Genomic DNA, 26011 nt, shown 5'->3' on the forward strand with positions numbered 1-26011 from the left:
GGTAAGGGAAACGCTGCATTGATTGTTCTGCTTGGTTTGACAGAAATACTTTTGATAACTTTGTTAGATGGCATGGTGGATCAGTTTGTAGAGCGGTTGTCTCTCAGCGAGAAGGTCGCTGGATCGAATACCAGCCAGGGACCTTTCTCGATGAAGATGGCTTGTTCTCTCCGTGCATGCGTGGGTTTTCTCTGGGTACTCCAGTTTCCTCCCACAGACCAAAATCATGCGTATTAGACTGATTGATAACTCTAAATTGTCTCTAGGTGTGATTGAGAAAGTGAATAAATGGTTGTTTGTCTCGTTTGTCTCTGTGTGTCCCTGTGATGGACTGAAGACCTGTCCAGGGTGTCCCCCACCTCTCGCACAGTGACTGCTGGATATGGGCACCAGTCACCCCCGCAACCCGAAAAGGAAGAAGCGAGTAAATATAATGGGTGGATGAACTTCGTTCTATTGATATTTTTACACGTTTTTTTATTGTGGTTTTGGACAAATTTTCAGATGTTCACATTCTCTTTTTTGTTTAATTTAAATATGTTTCACATCACATAAATTTTAATCTCATTTTTTGTGTACAGTGTATTTAGATCTCAATCTCCTATTGTTTGTTGTTTCTGGCTGCATGACTCCATACTAATATCACTTTATTGTTCCAGGGTCCTGTAAGCACAGTAAAGAGTGTGTCATGTAACTGTTTAACACCTTTTTATGGTGGTTGGCTAATCTGTCGGTGTCTTGTCTGTTTTAGGTACTGGAGAAAGTGGCAAAAGCACTTTTATTAAGCAGATGAGAATAATTCATGGGACTGGCTATACGGAGGAGGATAAAAAGGGCTTCACCAAACTGGTCTATCAGAACATCTTCACCTCCATGCAGTCCATGATCCGTGCAACTGAGACGCTCGCAATCCCCTTCAAGTATGGACAGAACAGGGTGAGTGTTTGAAGTAATAAATAAAATGTATACCTTTTCTTAAAAGATGCATATTCGGTAGGGAGTTAATAGAAAAATAACAAGGCTTTAAAAAAGATGTGAAGCTCTTGTTTATGGACCTATGAATGCCTGGCACTGTACAGCCAGCCTTCTCAATAACTTTTTGAGTAGGACGCTGTAGTAATTTTCCAACAGCAGCATCAACATTTAGATTTTCTGTGCAGCAAGAATGTTGGTGAATGCAGACTGTTTAAACACTGATCACTGTTGAAAATGTCTAACCAGCATCACAAGCATGAAAAAAGTTAAGTCTTGGCAGCAGCTGTCAGTCAATTTTGTAGAGCGAGAGAACGCGTATTTTCAGGGAACTAATAAAGAATTATTTCACAATGAATTTATCTTTATCTTGCAGCATTCCCAGCTGAATGCATGCAGCTAAAAAAAACCTTCACTCTGTTTTCTGTAACTACAGACAAGATCGTGAAAGCTGATCGACATAAACAACATCATATTGTGTACATGTGAATGACAGTTTTAACCCTTTAACTTTCTATATATAGCATGTACACAGACTGCTCACACCGACTCATGTTCGTGCTGCTGTTCGGCGTATTGTGTTTATTATTTTTATGCTATTAGTACTTAGCATATTTTTAGCTGACGATTTTCTTAGTTCATAGTCGTAGTTTATATCTTACATCTTATTACTGTTTATCTTTTACATTTTATTGTTGGATGTAACTGGGACCCTGTGTACATAATTTCGTTCCACCACATGTACCACATGCTGTGTGAATGACGATAAAGAATCTCTGTATCTGTATATGATATGATGATACGGTCTTTATTCATGGGGGAAATCAAGCACCATATTTAACTGCTTAAAATATTATTTTAAAATATTTTTTCCACAATAATCTAGTCAGTCTTTTAGAGCTGTCTAGCCTGAAATAAAAATATGTAATTTAAATTATTTTTTTCTTTTAAGGCTTTAAAGGTTTTTGGTTTAAAAACTCCACACTAGTTTTGTCAATTTGAAAAAAAAAAAAAAAAAAACATTTATATTACAGTACCAGTAATACGCCCTCTGGATCAACATCCTCCTCTGCTCTCCAGAGCTTAGAATTGATGCCTGGTTCTGTTGGCCCAGTTATGGGCCTTTTTCATAGCTCCTCTTCAGCACGACTCGACTCAGTTCGGGGTTCTGGACCCTCTCCTCTGCACAGTCAGACCTCCTAGTAGGGCTCGGTTTGCTTTTCCTCTCTTTCCTCTTCTAAATCATGATCACCCTCTTCGTCAACAAAGTCCTCATTGTCAAACTGTTTTTCTCCACCATGATCCTTTCCTCTGTCTGTGAGGTTCTGACTCCATGGTTCTGTCCTCTTCTGGGTCCACAGCTCCACTCTTCTCCCGTTCAAAAATCACCTCATTATTTTGACTCAAACATATTAAAACTGACTAAACTTAACACACTATATGCTCTAACTATGAAACCCAAACATGCTAAATATCACAAATCTCTCAAACCTCATGGCTCATCCTGCTCTTGCTGTCTTAATTGCGCCAAACTCCATTCAACTTCTACATCTTTTTGTTCTTATTCCTGTAGATTTGTTGTCGCTTGACAAATAACTTTGAGCCTCCATCAGAAAAGAGGGGGAACGTTGTAATTATCTGTTCGGCAAGGGTGGGATGTGAAGGAGGAGGCTGATGGGGGTGTTTTGTCCCCGAGACTGCCCATCTTTGCCGCAGCCTCTCGCTCTTAATGCGTTTCAGATATGACGGTGTTTTCAGAAGAAGATGTGACATGGATTATTTATCATAACTCTGGCTCTGCTTGACCCATCAATACAATTTTATCAGCCTCTGATCAACCATTCATTAAAACATTTAGCCAAAATAACAAAAAACAATAGCCACGAGTTTAGAATATTTCCAGTTACTACTTCCGCCTGCGTAATATCGCTAAAATTAGAAACATCTTTAAACTAATGCAGAAAAACTGGTTCATGCATTTGTCACGTCTAGACTGAACTAATGCAATGGTTTATCTGGGTGTCCAAATACTTATCTAAAATGTCTTCAGTTGATCCAAAATGCTGCTGCCAGAGTCTTAACTGGAGTTAGTAGGAGATCATATCTCTCCAGTTTTAGCTTCTCTCCAATGGCTCCCTGTCAAGTCCAGTATTGAATTCAAAATCTTACTTCTAGCCTACAAAGCTCTCAACATCCTAGCTCCATCATATATTAAAGATCTTATTGTTTCATATTTTTCCAACAGAGCACTTTGCTCTCAGACTGCAGGCTTACTTGTGGTTCCTAGAGTTTCCAAAAGCAGAATGGGAGGAAGATCTTTCAGTTATCAGGCTCCTCCTCTCTTGTGGAATCAACTTCCAGTTTCTGTCCATAGGGCTGACACATTGTCCAGTTTTAAGACTGGGCGTAAGACTTCCCTTTTTGATAAATCCTATAGTTAGGGTTGGCTTGTTATGCTGCCTTAAGCTTAGACTACTAGAGGACAAAATGACCTCATTTCTTAAAATGAATTGTTAAAATTGAATAGTTTTCATTTGATATTATTTCTATCTTAACATTTGATTCTTGACGTGCCATTGTGTATCTGTCATAGTTTCCTGTTCCTCTCAAACCCAGCTGGTCGAAGCAGATGGCCACTTCTCCTGAGCCTGGTTCTGCTAAAGGTTTCTTCCTCATGAGGGAGGTTTTCCTTTCCGCTGTCGCCTTCATGCTTGCTCAAGATGAGAGTTCTGTGATGGAATTAAATTCAAAGTAGTCTGCTCCTCACATAAATAATGTTAAATTATTATTTTTATATAAAAATGTTTCGGTTCAGTGCCCTGAGATGAATTCTGTTGTGGTTTGGCGCTATATAAATAAACTGAATTGAATTGAATTATGATTATTTAATTATCTTTAATCAGCTAGCAGTGGACTGGACTGTTTTTCACACTGAGCCATCCAGGTGTTTTCCCCTCTGCTTATGTGGGGTCTTGTTAGTTTATTAGGTGGTCCTACAGCTTGGCTCAGGACAGATTGCGCTCAGACTATCAAATACAGGCGGATAAAGCAGTCCTGACCACCTCTGAAGGTGGTTTGAGTGAAAATGCTTTCAATGTGCATTAAGGCAGTTCCCACACATATTTAGCCAAGTGCAATCCAACCACAGGACAGATTTTATTTAAATGTGGTTCCAAAATTTTAGTTCAATAATCTCTGTGAATTCTTGGTTCGGACATTAATGTATCCATTCATTAATAATGAACTTAAAGAATCTATCAAATTTGATCAGTATTTTTTATTTTTTTTTGTTACGCCAACATGATGTACAACAACAACAAAAAATAGTCCTTGTTTTTTTTATTTTTCTGTCAGTCTAATGCTGAAATGGTGCGGGAAGTGGACGTGGAAAAGGTGACAACGTTTGATGAGCCATTCATTACCGCAATAAAGATGCTTTGGGCTGACCCTGGCATTCAGGAGGCGTACGATCGCAGGAGAGAGTACCAGCTTTCTGACTCAACCAAATAGTAGGTCTATGATCTGTCACTGTTGCATGATGAATTGTATTGAATAGTGTTAACTTACTTTTTATGTATAAGAATGTTTCTGTTCAGTGCCCTGAGATGACTTCTCTTGTGACTTGGCGTTATGTAAATAAACTGAACTGAATTGAGTTAATGATGGGTAGGATTTGTTAAGAAGAGTCAGCAGTTCCAACTATATTTTTATGCCAGAGCAGCGTTGCACTCATCTAGAAGAAGTAGTTTAAAGTAACGTGGCTATTTTAAAAAGTCTAGCTTTGAAAATCAATCTGATCTTATGCATAGATATTTTTAATGCATTTCAATTTTGAATCCATATTATTTAAACAACTCTATCGAAACTGCTTTGAAAATACACAATGGCTTATCTCTTTGTGTTCTCATTTTAATGTTGAGATGAGTTAGTGTGTGCATGTGTATCTAAGTCTGTAAGTCTAAGTATGTTCCCTCCCTCCTCGCAGTTATCTTAACAGTTTAGAACGAATAGGAACGTCAAAGTACGTGCCCAGTCAGCAAGACATCCTGCGTGTTCGAGTGCCTACCACCGGCATCATTGAGTACCCATTTGACCTGGAGAATGTTCTCTTCAGGTACTTCTAAGTGCTGCTGCTGATGTCAATGGTTGGTTAGCCAGCAGGAACCCGTCAGTGCTGTTATCTTCATCTACACTGTGCTGCAGGGCAGGCTCAGCACTTTTAACAGGTTCCTGATGGTATGCTCTCAAAGACTTGACATCAAGAACAGACCCTGAACTTTATGTTGGAATTGGCAACAGACAGATGGCAATACTCTTCTAAAAATCACAAACATTTAGTACTTTGTTGGACCTAGCTATTCAAAGTGCAGATTTTTTTGTCTTTGTGAGCTGCCATCAAGGAAAGAGCTGTGTTTCTGAGAACGTTAAAGGAGGAAGTGGAATGTAAACCTCCTGTAACTCTTGGGAATGGTCTTCTGTGGTTGCATCTGAACTACTAATGCACTTGCATTTGGGAGGGATTGTTCTTTCTCTGCTGTCATGCTTCACTTTCTATTTCCTGCCTCTCCCCCCCATTTTTTTTTTCTTCTCTAGCTATTTAAGTGATCTGGATCGTATTGCTGAAACGTCCTATCTACCAACCCAACAGGATGTGCTTAGGGTTCGAATCCCAACCACTGGGATTATAGAATACCCTTTCGACTTGCAAAGCATCATTTTCAGGTAGAAGACGACCTACTTTATTGTGTTTATCTCCAAGTTTTACTATATTCCCCTTAAATCTGTTACCTCACTTAACATGCCTGATGCTCTCATTCTGCACATAAACAAATTGCCTAATTAAAACCCCTTAAACTGGTAAATTATCAAAGTGCATTACTGAAATTTAGATTATTCAGTCAGTACATAATATAATAACCTGAAATTGTTTTCTTAGGTGATTAATGTTTCAGTTATAGGTATAATGTTCACCAAATCAACATCTTTATCTCAAAGCTAAAGCTTCAACATTGCCAAAAATATGACCGTATATTAAGTATCGGTTTACACTTCAGCCAAATTAATTCACCTAACCCTTCTGTTGCCCTTGGATCAAAATGATTCCTGAGGCCTCACTTTAAAACAGACTTAAGGAGACGGCAAGAGGGTTCAGTCCGTTATGTCAGAAATGCACCATTTACTGTACGTAGAGCTTTTGGTTTTCTATGCTGCATGTTACACAACTTATGCTATCTTGACTTGTCTCACTTGAGTTTATTACTCACTGTAGATGCTCAGTCTTAAACTATTGCAACCTTAAAACGGTAATCACCATCTGCTATAATACATGAACAGTTTCCAAAAATACATTTAGTTTTGGTTTTAGAAACGGCACAATCTGACGTAAAATTCCCTCTCGTGGCATCTATAGAATTAAAACTACCTTATGTTTGATTACATGAACATAATCAAATGGTGACCAGCAAATGTAAGTTTTTGTTTTTGTAATTTTTTTTTTTAGATGATTAAAAATATCTGTAGAATTCATTATTGATTTGTAATGATTGTATTTTTAAACTGTTTTGTTGGAAAATTGTATCAAATAGTTTCTAGTTATGACTTCTTTCAATGTTGGTGCTTTATGACTTGTATAACCAAATAGTTTGTCTTTTGGCTGTAATAATTTCAAAAGCAACTTTAAAATAATTAGTCTCTAAGGGCAGTATTTAAAGTTGGTTTTTTTTCTACTAATACATGTGAGGGCAGAAAATTTGAGAAAAGTCAGCAGGTTTAGCTGACACAGAGCCAAACGTTACACTTGTGTGTTGTGCATGCAAACCACTTGAATATTACTTGGCTACAGAACAGTCTCTTTACACTGAATCATTGATATACCTTTTATTACCCAGCTGCTGTCAATTTATTTTACTAAATACAAGTCTAAAGGGAAAAGTGTAGCTCAATAAATGTTCTGTGACAGATTTTTATTCAAAATTATATTTGCACCATTATTCTTCTTGCTTTTTGTAACACCGAGCCATAGAGTAGACAGCATGACATAGAAACTGTCTTTGGCCCAGCCCAAAATACGTTCAGCAGCTTCCCTGTCTCCCTTGAAAACAAAAGATTAGATGGAGATGGACCAGTGAAGAGTGATAGTAGAAAAGTGCAAATCGATAGGAAACCATCATGTCATCTCCCTCCTACGCTTAGCAAGGCTAGAAATAACTCGGCCTGCAATACAACTGTGTTTGAAGAGGTTCCTGGCAACACTGCAGCTTGCACATAGGCTGAACTCTACTCGACTGTACTCCTGAACGTGAATCTGTGGATAGTTGCAGACGTCGGTTTTGTGCAGCGAGGTTAAAAGAATTAATATTAGTTGGCAACCAAAGTGAGGTGTATCTTGACAGAACATAATTGAGCTCTCTGTTTAGTGATGAATGAAAATGTGTTATCACATTAATACAGCAGACTTGATGCATAATGAGGTATTCCTCCAGAAACGCTCTATGTGAAACTGTCTGTTCTAGCATCTGGCTAAGATTGTTTCAACAAGGAAGCCTTTCATAGTTAAACCTTTCCTTTTCATTTTTATTTTTTTATTTTTCTTTCTCGTTTAATGAGCTTCAGGGGTCAAAGAAAATGCAATTTCATTTGGTTTGGCCAACATAGGACAACTTCTGGACCAAAGTAGGTCACTGATTGTTGCTGGAGGTAGGAAAGGAAAAGGTCTGATGTGAAGGAGTTTTCATTTCAGGCTCTTTTTTTAATCTGGGTTTATCAATGCCGTTCGTTTTTCTGGCAGAAGTTCACTTAGAGTTCATCAGTTTTGTGGCGCAGTTGTCAAACCATATTGATTGCTCTAGGTTTAATTACTGAACACATACTTGTATAATTGATGAAAAGTTAATTTGTAAATTTTTGCTAACTTAAAAATTGACAAAGACCAAAAAAAAAACCACCTTCTTTTTATTTGCTCCTTCTTCCACATTCTTTCTCCATATTGATATTTTATAAAAATGGTTTAATTTATTGCTTTTTTTCCCTGCTTTCATTCAAATCAAAGACTAAAAACTGTTTTGGGGAAAAAATGCAGTCAATAAAAATACTCAAGCAATTTTTCCTCCTAATCAGAAACTGCGTTGTCTTCTGTGTTTTTCTTCTCCCCACACTTTTTGTTTAATTTTTTCGTAAGTCTCAGTTTTGTTTTTCCTCTCCTCCTCCTGCTTCTTTGTTGCTTCTTTGATTTATCTTGCATTTTCAGTAACACCATTTGAGAATTTCTGAAGAAAAGCCTTTTTTTTGTTACACTTCATATCTACTGCATGAGCTGTTGTTCATGTTTGGGAGGTGCTTGTGTGGTGCTTGTGTGCACATTAACGCTTACTGGTAGTGGTTTAGCTTCACCCGAGCCAAGGTTTGCTCTGTCCACACTGTAATCTACACTGAATTCTCGCGCCCCGTTTCCTCTGTTTGTACTCCCAATGTAAAATGAGTTTTTGTTTAGAATTTTATAAGATTCATTTGATACCATTTGTTTAAGGTAGTATTTTGTGACAGTCTTGTGTTTTTCTTTTGTAAATGTATTAACAGGCTACACATTTTAATAAGATAAAATAAAATGTGTTTTGTCCCTATTTGACTCAAATCGTTTGCTAAATTTTTACAATGGTGGCTGTCTTATAAAACTTAAAATCTTCATAAGCCGTAATGAACAATATTAAGCTAAATTGTTTGATCCGGGGTGTATGTCCTCACTTTCTATAGTTTGATTGTCGTCTAAATTACAGAGCAGCTAAAATAAATTGATTGTGATAGAAACAAGACTATCTTAAATTTAAAAAGCCAATTACACTATAGAGGAAGTTGTGATTTATTTTTTTTTTTTTCTGTGATCCTTTCTGACCCCGGTTTACTCCATCCTGTTTCAATCAGGATGGTGGATGTTGGGGGTCAGAGGTCAGAGCGGAGGAAGTGGATCCACTGCTTTGAGAACGTCACTTCCATCATGTTTCTGGTGGCACTCAGCGAATATGACCAAGTTCTGGTGGAGTCCGACAATGAGGTGAGACACTTGACTAGCTGCAATTTCTAAAGTTTTAACATCAGATATTTGATTCTGTTTCGTCTCAATGAGGTCTTAAGGTTAGCTGTATTATAACTATTAATTAAAAGTGTTTAATGCGCGTCTTTGCTGTGTAATTTTACACTGTTGTAAGATGTCCTGGAAATGTTAGGGAGGTGGTGTTGACTTCACTGGTTGCACACAGTGCTGGAAGTAAATCGTCTTCTTTTTATCAACACTTTTAAAATGTTGAAGGCTTCTTATTGTGTTGACATCAGTCTCAAATATATTTGAACAAATCTATAATATCAGGAAGTGAGTGGAAAGCACTGTACAGGTCCACAGAAAAAAGAACACGAAGCCACAAATGTTGCCAGTTCTTACTCAAGCTCCCTGGCAGGAAATGGTCTGGCAGATCTGCTGCTGTGTTGGCACATTTTCTTATCTGTTGATATTTCTGGACGCTTTACAAAAGAGCAAAGTTAAAAACGTCTCAAGAAGGCTGAAATTATTGTAGTGAAAATTTCAATGTTAAAATTTTCTAGAATTTGTAGAACTTTCCGGGCTGGCAGACGTGTGAAAATGTCTTTAAAGGAACAGAAACAGACTCACTACATCCCCTAGCAACTGAACATGTCATGTCATTGTTTCCTGTTCCTCTCAAACCCAGCCGGTCGAAACAGATGGCCGCTTGTCCTGAGCCTGGTTCTGCTAAAGATTTCTTCCTCCTGAGGGAGTTTTTGTTTTCCACTGTCGCCTTCATACTCACTCAAGATGAGAGTTCTACATTTGAGTTAAATTCAAAGCAGCCTGCTCCTCAGATAAATAATGTTAAATTATTATTTTTAAATATGAACGTTTCTGTTCAGTGCCCTGAGATGATTTCTGTTGTGACTTGGTGCTATGTAAATAAACTGAATTGAATTGAACTTAAACCTGCATGTCTAAACAACGACACCAGTAGACTTCAGGCAGCCCTAACTGCTAATTACAGTAGCTAATTTGTTTTAAGCCTCATCACAGATAGTGATTTAGACTACAGGTGCTCCATTGGACTGTTCTGTATCACACTGATTTGGATTTCAGCTTAATTTTTACACTAAATTACCCCACAAACACAGAGTCATGGACTTTTCAGAACACCAGAAAATAAGACTGTCAGGAGATGCCTCTGTCTACAAACACAAGCTCACAGGATGTAAAATTAACTGATGATACACAGCCTTCTCAATAACTTTTTGAGTAAGAGGCTGGAGTCATTTCCCAAAATAAACAAATAGATGTTCCATGTTTGTGCACGCAGACTGTTTAAAACACTGATCACTGATAAAAATGTCTTGCCAGCATCACAGACATTAAAATACGTATGAAGTCATAATCAGCAGCAGCTGTCAATCAATTTTGTAGAGCATGATAACATTACATATTGCATTAACATATTGTTCATCTTGCAGCAGGCCCAGCTAAATGCACACAGCTCAAAAACTTGACTTTGCTTTCTGTAACTACAGACAAGATCCTGAAATCTGATCGACATCATCATATTGTGAACATTTGAATAAGACCGTTTTAACCCTTTAACTTTGACTATTCATGTTCCTCAGGGAGGAAATCAACCACATTATTTAACTGCTTAAAAATACAGTTTTGAATATTTTTCTACCAAAAGCTAGTCAGTCTTTTAGAGCTGTTTCAGCCTTAAATAAAAAATATTTATTTATTTTAACGCTTTGGTATTTTTCGTTTAAAAGTTCCACACTACAGTTTTTTTTATATACAAAAATATTTATTTTTGGTCATTTAAAACAAGGTAATTACTCCATTAATATGCCCTCTGGGTCAATATCTACATCCTCTGTTCTCTAAAGCTCAGAACTGATGCCTGGTTCTGTTGGTCCAGTCATAGGGGTTCTGGACCCCCTCCTCTGCAGAGTCAGACCTCTTAGTGATGCTCGGTCCACCCTTCTTCCCTTTCCTCTTCTAAAACAAATCATGATCACACTCTTCATCAACAAAATCCTCATTGTGTGACTCAGACAGTTTTTCTCCATCATGGTCCTCTCCTCTGTCTATGAGGTTCTGACTCCGCAGTTCCGTTGTCCTCTGTGTCCACAGCTCCATCTTCCTCACATTCAAAAATCATCTAATTGTTTTCAGTCAAACACACTAAAACTGACTAGTTTTATTGTAGTTAGCTACACCCTTACTATAAAATCCAAACATGATAAATCTCTCAAACCTCATGACTCACTCCCACTCTCGCTGTGACTTTATGACACCGAACTCCATGCAGCTTCCGCCTTTTTTTCTTCTTCCTGTAGATTTGTTGTTGCCTGACAAACAACTTCAAGCCTAAAAAAAACAAACAAAACAACAACAACAACTTTAAGCCTATGTCAGGAAGGAGGGGGGGAGGTTGTTTGTTTGGCGGGGGTGGGAGGTGAAAGTGGAGGGTGATGGGGGTGTTTTGTCCCTGAGACTGCCCATCTTTGCCACAGCCTCTCGCTCTAACGCGCTACAGATATGACAATGTTTTCAGAAAAAGATGTGGCATGGATTATTTATCATACAGTGAGGAAAATTAAGTATTTGAACACCCTGCGACTTTGCAAGTTCTCCCACTTAGACATCATGGAGGGGCCTGACATTTTCATCTTAGGTGCATGTCCACTGTGAGAGACATAATCTAAAAAATAAATAAATCCGGAAATCACAATATATGATTTGTTTATTAATTTATTTGTGTGTTACTGCTGCAAATAAGTATTTGAACACCTGCCAATCAGCAACATCTCTGGCCCTCAAAGACCTGTTAGTCCTCCTCTATAATGTCCACCTCCACTCCACTTATTATTCTAAATTAGAAGCACCTGTTTGAGGTTGTTAGCTGCATAAAGACACCTGTCCACCCCACACAATCAGTAAGACTCCAACTACTAACATGGCTAAGACCAAAGAGCTGTCCAAAGACACCAGAGACAAAATTGTAGACCTCCACAAGGCTGGAAAGGGCTACGGGGCAATTGCCAAACAGCTTGGTGAAAAAAGATCAACTGTTGGAGCAATTATTAGAAAATGGAAAAAGCTAAACATGACTCTCAATCTCCCTCGGACTGGGGCTTCATGCAAGATCTCACATCGTAGCGTATCAGTGATCTTAAGAAAGGTGAGGAATCAGCCCAGAACTACACGGGAGGAGCTGGTCAGTGACCTGAAGAGAGCTGGCACCACTGTTTCCAAGGTTACTGTGGGTAATACACTGACGTCATAGTTTGAAATCATGCATAGCACGGAAGGTTCCCCTGCTTAAATCGGCACACGTCCAGGCCCGTCTGAAGTTTGCCCATGACCATTTGGATGATCCAGAGGAGTCATGGGAGAAAGTTATTTGGTCAGATGAGACCAAAATAGAACTTTTTGGTCTTAATTCCACTCGCTGTGTTTGGAGGACGAAGAATGATGAGTACCATCCCAAAATCACCATCCCTACTGTGAAGTATGGGGGTGGAAGCATCATGCTTTGGGGGTGTTTTTCTGCACATGGGACAGGACGACTGCACTGTATTAAGAAAAGGATGACCGGGGCCATGATTTGCAAGATTTTGGGGAACAACCTCCTTTCCTCAGTTAAGAGCATTGAAGATGGGTCGTGGCTGGATCTTCCAACATGACAATGACCCGAAGCACACAGCCAGGAGAACCAAGGAGTGGCTCCGTAAGAAGCATATCAAGGTTCTGGAGTGGCCTAGCCAGTCTCCAGACCTAAATCCTATAGAAAATCTTTGGATGGAGCTCAAACTCCGCGTTTCTCAGCGACAGCCAAGAAACCTGGCTGATCTAGAGAAGATCTGTGTGGAGGAATGGTCCAAAATCTCTGCAGTGTGTGCAAACCTGGTGGAAAAACTACAGGAAACGTTTGACCTCTGTAATTGCAAACAAAGGCTACTGTACCAAATATTAACATTGATTTTCACAGGTGTTCAAATATTTGCAGCAGTAACACACAAATAAATTATTAAAAAATCATACGTTGTGATTTCTGGATTTTTTTTGTATTTTTTAGATTATTATATCTCTCACAGTGGACATGCACCTAAGGTGAAACTTTCAGACCCATCCATGATTTCTAAGTGGAAGAACTTGCAAAGTCGCAGGGTGTTCAAATACTTATTTTCCTCACTGTAACTCTGATTTTACTTGGCTTATCAACACAGTTTAAAAACTGATGTGCGGTTTGAAGTCTGTACTTTGGACAAACTAAAATAGACTCTCTGAGAGGCTATGTATTTCCCATTAGAGCGACTGAAATTGGTCATGTGACTATCACACACCGGCGTGTTGATTGACTTCAAAGTAAAAAGCACTCGTCAGAGTAGGTGGTACCAGACACTTGAATATGCAACGAAATCGCCGCCTGCCACCTGTTATTGTGAAGGTAGGAAATCGCTGCGACGGGACTGTCCTGACGGGAAAGAAGATAGAAATGGAAGTTGCACATCAATAACAACCTTTAAACATAAGCACCAGTAGCATAAAATGAATAGCCCAACAGTAGCTTTTTTAGAAGACTTGGGCAGGCTAGTTTAGGTACAACAGGTCCCACATTTTGTTCAAGATGTGCAGTAAGGAGCATCTGCAAACACAAACACTCTGCTGTAGGTGGATATGCTCTGATATACAAGATGATTGGCAGCAGTTTTGTTATAAATTGGGGATATTTACCACACAGAGACACAATTAGAAACAGGGCTGTCGGAATCAGGAATAACTCTTTCAGTCTCTTCCCTAGAAAGAGGCTGTCAGTCTAACTGGTGAGCACGATAAGTTATGCACAAATGGTGCAAATGTACAGTTATAAACACAGTCATAAGCCTTATTCGCACTGGATTAGTTTTACCTAGGGACGACATGCTATTTGTAATAATTACGGAGATTGTCTGTGTTGTTAATCCCATGCAAATCGGCCATGTCAGTAATTTGTAAAGTAAAAATTCCCCTGCAAATTACCTACTATATTTTGCTGAACTCCGAGGTCCTGTGATAATACTAATCCAATGCGAATAGGCATCTCTGTGATTTGGACATAAATGGGTGGGATCCGATACGTAATGAGGCATTTTTTGTTTTGGTTTAAGCAAAGTCGTTCGTTTTGAAAAATATAGAATAAGTCATTCATTTTTGTCTGAGCTTGATGTTGGAAGACGTAAAGAATAAACTGAGATTCAAAATATTTTTCATCTCTTTCTGCCGATTTCCACATTGGTCATCATCGCTACTCGCTTTGGCTTTTGTAGATGCTGCTACTTCCTTCACTGCAAATGACAGCAGGTGCAGAAACATGCATGTGATCAGATGCCCATCCATCCATTATATTTAACCGCTTCTTCCTTTTCGGGTAGCGGGGGTCTCTGGTGCCTATGTCCAACCATCATTGTGCGAGAGGCAGGGGACAACCTGGACAGGTCGCAAGTCCAGTTCAACTGGCGGGTCATCGGCCGCGCGGCTGCTCATGCACGCAGCCAGTGACGGGTTGTCCATCTGCGCTTAACGTGGCTTTTTTTTTTTTTTTACCTCTTAAACCGGCCGGTTGGACCTGCCTCCTCCTCAACAAGTAGACTTAACACAATTTTATATTGTGCATTTTTTTTTAAATTTTGTGCAGATGTGTAAAACCACATCAAAGCCTGACACCGGCCCAATCTGCACATTAAGCACATTATTGTGGACCGGCCCGGTCGTGACAACGCAGCGCATTAACATCATATCCAGAAGATGTCCGTAAATTTCAGCTAAATCTCAGGCTTTGGTTTTCCCATGCGAATGTGCCGCATAAAAGGCAGACGTTGGGGTGTAATTTATTTATCACATGTGGTCCTTAGGTAAAACTAATCCCATGTGAATAGTAATAGTTGTCAGAAAGGCACAAAATCTTTATACAATCACCATGTGCTCAATAATTATTTCTGATTTCCTTTTAAAACTCAGAGTTTCGGCTGCTTACCTGATACTAATTATTTGTGTAATTAGCTTTGGCTCATCAGACTGTTCAGATACTTTTTTCTAATAAAGCTAATGTGATCAGACTCTGCATGCCCTCTCCTTCCCCTGACAACAAATGTTTGACCAGGTCATATGATGATCGGGTTTCACAAACCAGACACAGTTGCTAACTTGGTTCATTACATCAGCAGTCCATTAGTACAACTTCATCCTTTCATCCACAACCACAGATTGAAACTCTGAATAGGTAGACCATTCAGAGATAAATTAGACCGTAACTATAGATTGACACTTTTTCTGGCGGGTGATTAATGACTCGTCAAGACTCATCTTTGATTGATGCTGACAAGAACAGAAGATGACATTTGATTACAGCTGTAAGGCTTAATAGGTTTTTGATTTCAGTAACGATTAGCATTTTAATGTTTAAATATTACTTGGCAACAAGAAAACTTACTTTTGTGGATGTATCCCAGGTAATATGCTTTTGTACATAAATGATACAAGTTGTTTTTTAATTTCTGAATCTGTCAGCCTAACTTGTTTCTGTTTTCTTTCGGGGGCGACTGTGGCTGAGTGGTTAGAGCAGTCGTCCTCCAATGCGAGAGTTGGGGGTTCGAATCCACCAGCAGTCACATGCCGAAGTGTCCATGGGCAAGATACTGAACCCCTCATAGCCTCCGATGTGTGTCCCATTGGTGTTTGAATGTGATAAAGCTCTGATTAGTCTCTTTAGAATGATTTGTTCAATTAGCTTTGTAGAGATCTAGTAGAGTGCTGTATGAATGGGTAAATGAGGACACAGATTGTAGTGTAAAGCACTTTGAGTATCTTGATCAGATAGAAAGGCACTATATAAGTACAGTCCATTTACCATTTTCCTTCATTCCTCTGTTCTAGAATCGTATGGAGGAGAGTAAAGCTCTGTTCAGGACTATCATCACATATCCCTGGTTCCAAAACTCATCCGTCATCCTGTTCCTCAACAAGAAGGACCTGTTGGAGGAGAAGATCATGTACTCTCACCTGGTAGACTACTTTCCAGAGTTTGATGGTAATGCGATTGTTTTTATTCTACTTTTGCATATTTAGCTGTTAAAAAAAAAAAAAAAATTAGCTTTAAGATGGCATCTGTTTGTTTTTATTTTTATTTTTTAGCGATTTTATTTTGGAGAGACACCTTGTGGTTAAGCCGCTGTATTACAATACAAATGAATTATTTTTTTGTCATTTAGATACTGCTGTGCCTCATTCTAAAGTAGCTTTATTCTCTTTATTTCATAGAGTTTCACACAATCGCTGCAGTAAATCAATAAACAGCCACTGTGTCCATTTTATCCCGTCTTTTGAAAAGCTGAGATTGAATCAATACAAGTTAAACAAACTGATCTGATTCTTTTCAGGTCCACAGCGAGATGCTCAGGCAGGTCGAGAGTTCATCCTTAAGATGTTTGTGGACTTGAATCCAGACAGCGAGAAGATCATCTACTCGCATTTCACGTGTGCCACTGACACGGAGAACATCCGCTTCGTCTTCGCAGCCGTCAAAGACACCATCCTGCAGCTCAACCTCAAAGAATACAATCTTGTTTGAAGGAAAGCCAGCAAGACGCCACCAACTTCCCCCCACAAACACAGACGGAAACCTTGCAGAGTTAACTTCCAGAGACATATGCATGGAACACACAGCTGCTCAATGAGACGGGCGTTGCTACAGTCTTTACCAGACCAACGTTATCCTTATTCTGCTTCTCCCCCCATACTCAGATTTTTGGTTTGCTGACATTTTAAAGAGTCTGTTTTGTTCTTTTTACTAACTGCTGCTACTGCACAGTAACACACAAAACACACTGACATTTAACACTCATTTGTCCTCTTTTTGGATCATTTGTTGGCTTCTTTTGGCCCCTCAATATGGTTCACATTTTCAGCCCTACACTACGTTATTGTGCTTGAGTGTTCAGGGTGGGTGGAGGGCCTTCTCTGGATAGAACGAGTTTTATATACAAAGGGCTCTCTCCTGCACTTAACCCCCCCCAGCATGCGATACACTACAGCGTGAGGTTTGGAGGCCAGGCTGCAGACTCCTGGACTCGTCTCAACTGCAAAGATTCACTAATTTTGAAAGTATCTACCCAAGCCATGCGACGTGTTTCCCTCACTCTGACCCATACGAGAGCACAGGAGCTCTATTGAATGTAAATAAGGTTTTCATGCTGCTCACACAAAAGTGAGGGCTCTAGAGATGACTACACATTCTCTGCTCACTTTAGATATTCTTGATTACATTATTTCCGCTATCGTTTGTCTGATAAAGCTGAATTGAAGATGACTACTCATGGAACTGCAAAGAAAAACTCAACGTTGTATTCTTCATTAATTGCCTCCTCTTCTTCTTTTTTTAAAAAGTGTTAACATGCATTATTAAGCAAAAATCACAACACTAGTATTCACACTTGACCGATGAACCTTGCCAAAACTAATATGAGCTGTTCAGACAATATTTTTTTGTTGTTTCCAGTCCACCCCTGAGTTGGGTCAGATTCTAAGACATTTGATTTAAGAACTGGTCTCATGAAACCTTTGAACCATTTTGATGTGGTTTGCATTTTGTATGACCGTTGTCTGACTTGAGTTGGTAATAGTACTGTATTTTTTTTTCTTTGAGATATTTTTATTTTCCATGCACATGTGATCATTTCAGATCAGTACATTGATCAGATGTAGATAAAATAAAGCTTTTTTTTTTGGCAGCAAGTTAATGTTTCAAGTCACAAGTTGGTGGTGATCAGTAGGGTTTCTTTCTGCTTTTGATGCCATCAACTAATATCTGATTAATAAACACACCGTAAGCAAATAGGTCTTTTTAAAAATTGTTTGAGTCAGGTCTGTGTGTTATTGTTTCAGTAAAATGAGACTTCCGAATTTGGTGATGAAATAAATTTTATACTGCTGTAAAATATCAAACTATTTTATGGACAATTGTTCTTTCTTTCTAATGATACTTCATATATTTTAGTTTTTGCGGTTCAGTTTTGATGTGCTTGTCAATGGAACAGTTTCCTTGTCGGTTTTGTGCTTTTTGCAAAAGAAAACGAGGGGGGGAAAAAATGGATGTTAAATATTTACTGTTTAAGGATGCTTGCCAATTTTTGGAAATGTTTTAAAGATGTGCGTTTGCTCTCGGTACTAAAATCATATCATGCGTCTTGCCTGATAGTCAAAAGATTTCATAGAATGAGAGCTCTTTCTTCTTTTTGGTCTTCAAAATGTAATTCAGGTAAGTTTTCATAACTTTTTCATCACAAGGGCTACTCCTAGCAGCTTTGGTAAAAATGAAAAGACTCTGGGTTGCTTTTAGCAAATTGTGCAATTAAAACCGGGGCAGCTGAACCTGACGTTGTGTTTTAAGGTGATTGGAGGGGGTTTGGGGAGGCAGCCCACAGATTCTGAGGGTGTTCCTGTGATGAAATCTGGTCCCAGTCCATTTCTTTGTCCACTTTCTTTTTGCCTTTAAAATACATCAGAAATGAGTTTCCCAAGGTGCAGTTGCTCGTCTCGTGCCACAGCTGTTTTACCGTATTATCCGGTTGTCCAAGTCTTTTTGACTTGGTTGTATTTTTCCATTATGCTTATTTTCATCTCTGGTGTTTCAGCGTGTAACTGGTTCAGACTGAGGAGAGCTGCGACTCCCATCTTATTCATGATGGTTTTACTAAACGTCCAAAATGATTTCCACTCATCCTGTGGTACTTTCTCATTCATATTTGACATTTTGTTAAATGCTTTACGCATCAAGTTTTCCACAAAGTTGTATGACCAGTTTAATTTGAAGGTGTTTTATATTATTTGTGTATTATGTGCACTTGTTGACAAAGCCATCATGTATGTACTGTCCACGTTCTGAAACATTTAATGAAGGAGGACGGATATTTGTTGCTAAGTGCCACTTTTTTCTTGAATTGATCCAACACTGAATATGTTTTAGAGCGCCAACTTTGTTATGTGGCTGTAAACTTACATTCCCAACATGTTTTGTTATAATGAAATATATATATATATATATTGGTTGCTTCAACCAATATTTAGTAATCTGCACCATTCTTCAAGCTTTTCAAATAAGTTCAGTGGATGCACGTTTTTTTTTTTTTTTTTTCCAAGTATGGTAATCGTATGGTAATCAACTGACAGACTTTGTTCACAAAATACTGTTGTGTTGTGCTGCACTGCAGACATGCCGCCTTTTTTTTTTTTTTTTTTTTTTTTTTTGTGCTTTATTTTTTTCTTGGCTTTTATGAAACATTCTGTTCTCCCAAATTGTGGCTTATCACTTTAAGGACATATGAGTGGCCTGTTCTGTTTCCTTCTGCAACTATTGAATGACTGTCCTGTAAACTTGAGTTGCTTTCTGTTAGGATGGCAAACAAAATGTCACATGAGGGAGTTGTCTCCAAAGAACTACCAGCTGTTGCGTCAGTTTTCACTCGTTCACAACGTCGGTAAAGTTTACACCTTGACTTAAAAGTGAGACCAACAGTGAAATCTTGTCAAAACAAGATTATTTTTATTTTTTTTTACAATGATCTTTATTGCATTTGCTTATATATAATTAATTAAAAAGCGTAGTATGTGGCAATTCAGTGCAAAAAAACTGCACCAAGAAATTCAGCATGACACTCGTCAAAAATGCTTAAGGACTTGACCCAGCACTATGTGGTAGATTTAAAAAACAGATATTTTTTAAACATTAAGTTGGTTTCACAAAAATACTTGCAAGCAAAGCCTCAGTGTTAATGTTTATTTTAATTATTATTAGTAAAAGTACTGAAGCAGTTGTGCTTTGGTGGCTCTGACAGCAGTTGAAGTAAAGAAAGATGCTGCATGTTTACATCCACCATTCTCTCTTTTGTTTTGGACTGTGGACTTGATGGGCCAGCAGCCTTCAAACTGCACCCCTACAATGGATTTGCTTTAATGCAACGAAGATGTCCATTTGTTGGTACTTTGGAGTGTGTATGTGTGTGAACACTATTGCTTCAGCTTCAGACCCGCCCCTGTTGGCGGGATGGACATCCAGTGATTATTAAAAGCTATTTTTGCTGCTTGTTTAGTTTTCTTTTGTAAACTTGACAAATCTTAACATGTAAATTTAAGACCACTTGATAACAGACTTTTAAAAAACAGTTCAAGGTTGTGTGGTGGTGTACACATTGAAAGTAATGTTTTTTTTTTTTTTCAAAGTATACAAATGTAAATTTTGTACAATGAGGTGTGCCAACTCCTTTTCTTTGTAAAGCCAGACTCTTAACAAGTGCCCATGTGAAAAATCTGAGGGTCGGTAAATTCCACGTCTCACTTTTTAAAACAAACATTATGTGATTAACAAATAAAATGTAAAAAAAAAATGGCTATTCTATATTTAAGATTTAATGATGAACTGCTGTTTCTAAGATGTGATTTATTTGCGTGCGTTTGTCCGATCGGGAGGAAGTGGGTGGGCGATTTACTCTGTTCTTGCCTTCAAGAGAAAGATCATATTGGTTTTTAATTTACAGTATTTTAGCCATATTTCTCTTTTTTTTTTTGTATGTTTCATTTCAACCACTGTTGCCTGAATCTCATTCAAACATGATTTTTACATAGCCTTCTCCTTTAAATGTTTGAAATTGGAATAAAATATGTTCCTATACTCTGCTTTTGCATTATTGTACATTTACACAAACGTTCAATTTTCTTCCATACTAGTTCTGTTTAGTTTACATTACTGCCTCATTTTAGATTTATTACGTTAGTGTCATTCAGTTTAGTTTAGCCGCTAACCACTAAATTACAGCAGAATAACAATATCTTGATGAACAGCTTGCAACATGCATACAGTTCCACATGTTTAGATTGGGAGATATATAAAATTTAAAAACGTAATAAGTTTTAAAATGCCCGTTTTAAATGGGGAAATAAAAACCAGTACAAATTGCAATGTTGTGAAGACTGGGAAAATATGTTTTGGGAACAGCCAAAATGAAAATAGATCATCAATGGTGACATCGAAAAGGGCAAATAAGGATCAAGAAGTCAGTTTTTATGTATTTGCACTCAGGTTTGTGTGGAAAGTTCTGAATAACAAATGATAAATTTGTTCAGACTCTACAAAATGAAGCTCTTCAAATGTTTCAATAAAATTTGATGTCTTCTGGTTTTATGGCAGATTCACTCATATTTCCACACTGCTTGTCTCATTCCTCCATATTTACGTACACAAACTACAGCCAGTGTAATGTAGGTCAATCCAAGTTCAAGTCAAGTTTATTGTCATTCGCATCACGTGGTACATGAGGTGGAAAGAAATGATGTACTCTTAAGTCCCAGTTTCACCCAAGAACAGCAAAAATATAAAGTGTAAAAAGAAACAGTATATAAGGATGTAAGATATACGCTAAACGCCAAACAGTACGCTAAAAGATCTAAGATATACACTAAACATTAATAATGTGAAACAACACGATATATCAAACAGCAACCTGAACATGAGTCTGTGGTGAGCAGATGGGTATGGATGAATACAAGCAGGAGATCAGCAGCATCGATTATCAGCAGCACAGATAAGTCACATATCAAGTTCAAATAATTTTATTGTCATTTCATCACGTGTGTATGGACATGAAGTGGAATGAAATAATGTACACAGGGTCCCAGTTACACCCAACAATAGCAAAATATAATATCACCAATTAAAGTGGCATTAGAGGTTAGAGAGGTGGGCCTGTGATCCGAAGATCGCTGGTTCACGCCCCGGCCCCGACAACATCAAAATTGTGGGTGGGGTTGGTGAAACACCCACACTTGCCCCCACCATCATTCGCCCCACTCTGGGCCCATGAGCAAAGCCCCTTAACCCCACCATGTGCTCCCTAAACAGGTCTCTCTTGAAAATGAGTTCTCGTGGCTCAATGAGACTACCTGGATAAATAAAGGCTAAATGAAAAAAAATTACAGTGATTGCTTTTTTCTTTGTGATTGTCCTGGTTAGGGATTCATGAGTCTAACAGGTTCAGGGTAGAACAGGGGTGGGCAAACTTTCAAACTCGCGGGCCACACTGAGTTCTAAAATTGGAGCGAAGGTCCGGGCCAGGAACAGATGGATGGAGTGTTTGTGTGATGTTACAACCCAGTGCAATAACAGCTGCCAGGATGCTATTGATTATGGGCGATTCCACCTTCTGCACCACTCAAGCAGCCAGTAAGTCAGGATTATATGATAGAACAGTGATTTTATTTACAATAGTGACATTACTGTGGAGTCTTACCAACTTCAGGCCCAAACAACAAACAAATCAAACCACTGTATTTTCTCTTACCTGAAGAAAAATAAAATTCAACAAACTACAAGTCTCTTATTTCACTATGCTAATGGAATACAGGAGAAAAGTCAAAATAAAGTGGCAACTCACCTCTACAAACTCCTCACAAAACTTTTTACAACTACAGGATCTAAATCCAACATTTTTCAGTCAGGTCATCTGGACAGTTTCTTTTTTTTTTTTTGTGCTGAAACGTTTCGCCTTCGATCAGAATCAGTTTTGTTGTGCGTTTCCTTGACTGATGAAGCCTTCCGGATCAAAGGCGAAACGTTTCAGCACTAAAATAGCAACTGTCCAGATGACCTGACTGAAAAATTTTGGATTGTATACCTGGATTATTGAGCATGGACTTTGTTACAGGATCTAAAGTTGATGACAGGTCAGCTGTGGCAGGTTGGGAATGGAAGCAGACATCATCCTCCTGCAGCTCCTCCATGCAGCATCACAACAGAGTACCTGGACAATAATTCACACGTTTTTGTCTTTCTTTTTTTTTTTTTTTTTTTTGGATAATTCACACACAATTAACTGTTTCACACATGCACACACAAAGCATGACTTACAGTGATTCCTGATGGATGAAAAATGAAATCCTGATCGAGCTGTTCCTCACTCTAGTGGTTCTGCACTTAATGCTCCTCAACCTCCTTCCTGAGGGAAGCGGGGCAAAAAGTGTGTGTGCTGGGTGAGTGGGGTCCTTCATGATGCAGGTGGCCCTCTTCCTGCATCTAGAGGTGTAGATGTTTGTGATGGTGAGGAGGCTGACTCCAACAGACTTCTGTGCAGCCTTCACCACTCTCTGCAAAGCTTTTCTTTCTGCAGCTGTGCAGCCTCCATGCCACACGTTGATGCTGGAGCACAGGATGCTCTCCACTGCACACCTGTAGAAGGCGGTGGGGACTGAACTTCCCAGACCAGCTCACCTCAGCTGCCTGAGGAAGTAGAGTCTCTGATGAGCTTTCTTGATCAGGCTGGTTGTGTTGTTGGCCCAGCTGAGGTTGTCATTTAGGTGCACACCCAAGTATCTGTACTAACTGGAGACCACTTTCACTGCAAATCCTCCCTTGTTCAAGGGTGGGTGGGGTGGGGTGGTTGGGAGTGGTGTTTGCTCCATCTGAAATCCACAACCATCTCCTTTGTCTTCTTCACATTGATGTAAAGGTTGTTCTTCCTGCATCAGCTCTCCAGGTGTTCCACCTCCTGCCTGTAGCTGGACTCATCATTGTTTGTGATGCATCCAACCACCGCTGTATCATCTGCAAACTTTACAATATGACAGCCTGGATGGGTAGGTGCACAGTCATAAGTGAGCAAAGTGAACAGGAGGGGGCTCAACACACAGCCCTGCGAGGAGCCAGTCAAATTCAGTGACTGAGGCATCAAGTTTATTTTTTCTCGTGGATTTAGCTGAGTGTTTTGTTTACATTGAGAATTCTTTTTTCTTTCTTCTTCTTTTGACTGCTCCCTTCTTCAGGGGTCGCCACAGTGAACTAACTCGCACGAAGACTTGGCAATTGATTTTATGCCTGATGCCCTTCCTGACACAACCACAGACCACTGGTCTACCACTGCAGCTTTCTGTGTGGAGCAGAGAGCTGCTATCTAGGGCACCCGGAGGAACAAATGGGGCCTTGCTCAAGGGCCCAGAGTGGGGCAAATGAGGGCGGAGGGTGTTTCACCTAACCCACCCACATTTTGACGTTCTTGGCACTGGGAGTTGAACTGGTGATCTTCCACTCACAGGCCCACCTTCTCTAAATTCTACACCACCACTCCCTCAATTTACATTGAGAATAGACCCACACACACACACACAAAAACATTTCAAAATATAAACTGATGAAGATGAAGAAATCAAAAAATTTATAAACATAAATACATTTTGTTTTGAACTTGTGTAGTAAATACAGTAAAATAATGGTACCTTTAAAAAAAAGAATTATTAATGTGTTGCTAGTTAACAGTTTGTAAGCACTTTGCTTTTGTTCATTTTGATGCTGAAGTATTTTTTCTAGTTGCTCAGCTTATATGTAAAACAAACTGTTTATCATTCATTGTTTACAAATGTTCGTATTGCTTACATACAAGTTTAACTTACTGACTAATAAACTGACTAATAAACAGAAAAGTACAAGTCACCCAACAGTGAGCGTGGAAATTAACGTTGGGTCATCAAATGCATTTTTAAATGTTTTATTAGGCATTTACAGCTTAATTAGGATCTGTCCCCTATTAAATAGTCATATTTAAGAGGGCCCTTATTGTAAATTGGTAGAGTGCAATGTTTTGTATTCTGTTTCCACATCATTTACTATTTTGTATTTATTTATTTTCTGTTTATTTGGTAACTTCCACGGCTCAGAGCAGCGTCATGTTGTAATTTCGCAACCTGTCCACTAGAGGCGCTGTTTGCACAGACATGAGCTTGCTGATAATGTAGATCTTTGATGCGTAGATCGGCTCACAGCTCATCTAACAGCTTTTTGTCTGTGCTGGGGGAGGTGGGCAGTTTAGCAGCGTCGTGTCCTTGTACCAGCTCCAGGAAAGGACTGACTTTTCCAGCACTGCTCGGTTTTAAGGAATTAACACTGAAGAGTTTAAACTGCAGCTGTTCGGGAACTGATTTGCCGTTTCAGCGATTTTATGTTTCACGGACATTTTTTTTCTTTTTATTTGACTTCACTGTTGACCGATACAGCACTGAACTAGTTAAACGTATCCGCAGATATTTTATTTCTCAGAATTGTTTTTTTTTTTGTAGTTGTTGAGTTCCGCGTCAGATCGTGTAGGGAAAGCGAAGTGAAAAGCTTTTGAACAGCAGGGGGAGAGAAAAACAGCGCCCCCCTGTCCGCCTGCTGCCTCCATCCGGACGTGTTTCCGCGTACAAAACGTGATTAATTTACAGGTTCTGAACCGCCGCCGCCGTTTGAGCAGAAAGGTGGAGAGCGATGAATCATTTTGACTGACAGCTTCGGAAGAATTAGCTAGCTTAGCCGAAGCAGCACCGATGGTGGTTCCCTGCTCACAGACTGCAGAATAGTCTTATTTCACCCATAAACTCTACCGACTCGTTCATTTATTGGAAAGTACACCACTTAGCTTGAATTTATTCTTTTTTTCGGGGGTGGAGGGAGGCGGGTGTGCGCTAGCTGCTGTTAGCTAGTTATCCTGCTAACCCTGGACAGCTCCTGTGTACGGCGGGGTTAGCTTTGGACAAAGGACCAACGGAACGAGGAAAATATAAACAATCTGACCGCAGTTTGTCGTGCGTGGGAGCAACAAACACAAAGGACCTGACATGATGTTTCCACAATCAAGACACTCAGTAAGTGGTTTTAAATACATTTGACATCACGTGTTTCGCCAGGTAGGTAGGGAAATTGTGCAATTTATGTTTAAATTATGAATGGAATTTGTGGCTCCTTTTTTAAGTTCCTGCAAGTTTTTTTTAGTTTTTTTTTTAGAAGATTGGTGTGAGTAGAACGCCTTACAAAACTGAGTCAATAAAATGTATTATAGTTTGCAGACATGATCTTCCATTCTTCCCTGTTAGTGACATTTGCTGATAGATAGATAGATAGATAGATAGATAGATAGATAGATAGATAGATAGATAGATAGATAGATAGATAGA

The 26011-nt window shown here is 39.0% G+C and overlaps 2 protein-coding genes across 2 annotated transcripts in view; both read left to right on the forward strand.

The window, feature by feature from the left end:
- LOC119430669 (guanine nucleotide-binding protein subunit alpha-11) overlaps positions 1–17334 on the forward strand; it is a 47170-nt gene extending 29836 nt beyond the window's left edge. Inside the window, exons 2-7 of the mRNA XM_037698126.1 lie at positions 752–936; positions 4327–4481; positions 5566–5694; positions 8890–9019; positions 15920–16073; positions 16423–17334. Coding sequence (XP_037554054.1) covers positions 752–936; positions 4327–4481; positions 5566–5694; positions 8890–9019; positions 15920–16073; positions 16423–16613 — 944 coding nt within the window. The 3' untranslated portion in view covers positions 16614–17334. The remainder of the gene's footprint in view (positions 1–751; positions 937–4326; positions 4482–5565; positions 5695–8889; positions 9020–15919; positions 16074–16422) is intronic.
- Positions 17335–25492: 8158 nt separating this feature from the next.
- Positions 25493–26011, forward strand: part of tle5 (TLE family member 5, transcriptional modulator) — a 52010-nt gene continuing 51491 nt past the window's right edge. The window contains exon 1 of the mRNA XM_037698129.1: positions 25493–25702. Coding sequence (XP_037554057.1) covers positions 25676–25702 — 27 coding nt within the window. The 5' untranslated portion in view covers positions 25493–25675. The remainder of the gene's footprint in view (positions 25703–26011) is intronic.

Source organism: Nematolebias whitei, chromosome 3, assembly GCF_014905685.2.
Source record: "Nematolebias whitei isolate Nwh7 chromosome 3, NemWhi1, whole genome shotgun sequence".
NCBI lineage: Eukaryota > Metazoa > Chordata > Actinopteri > Cyprinodontiformes > Rivulidae > Nematolebias > Nematolebias whitei.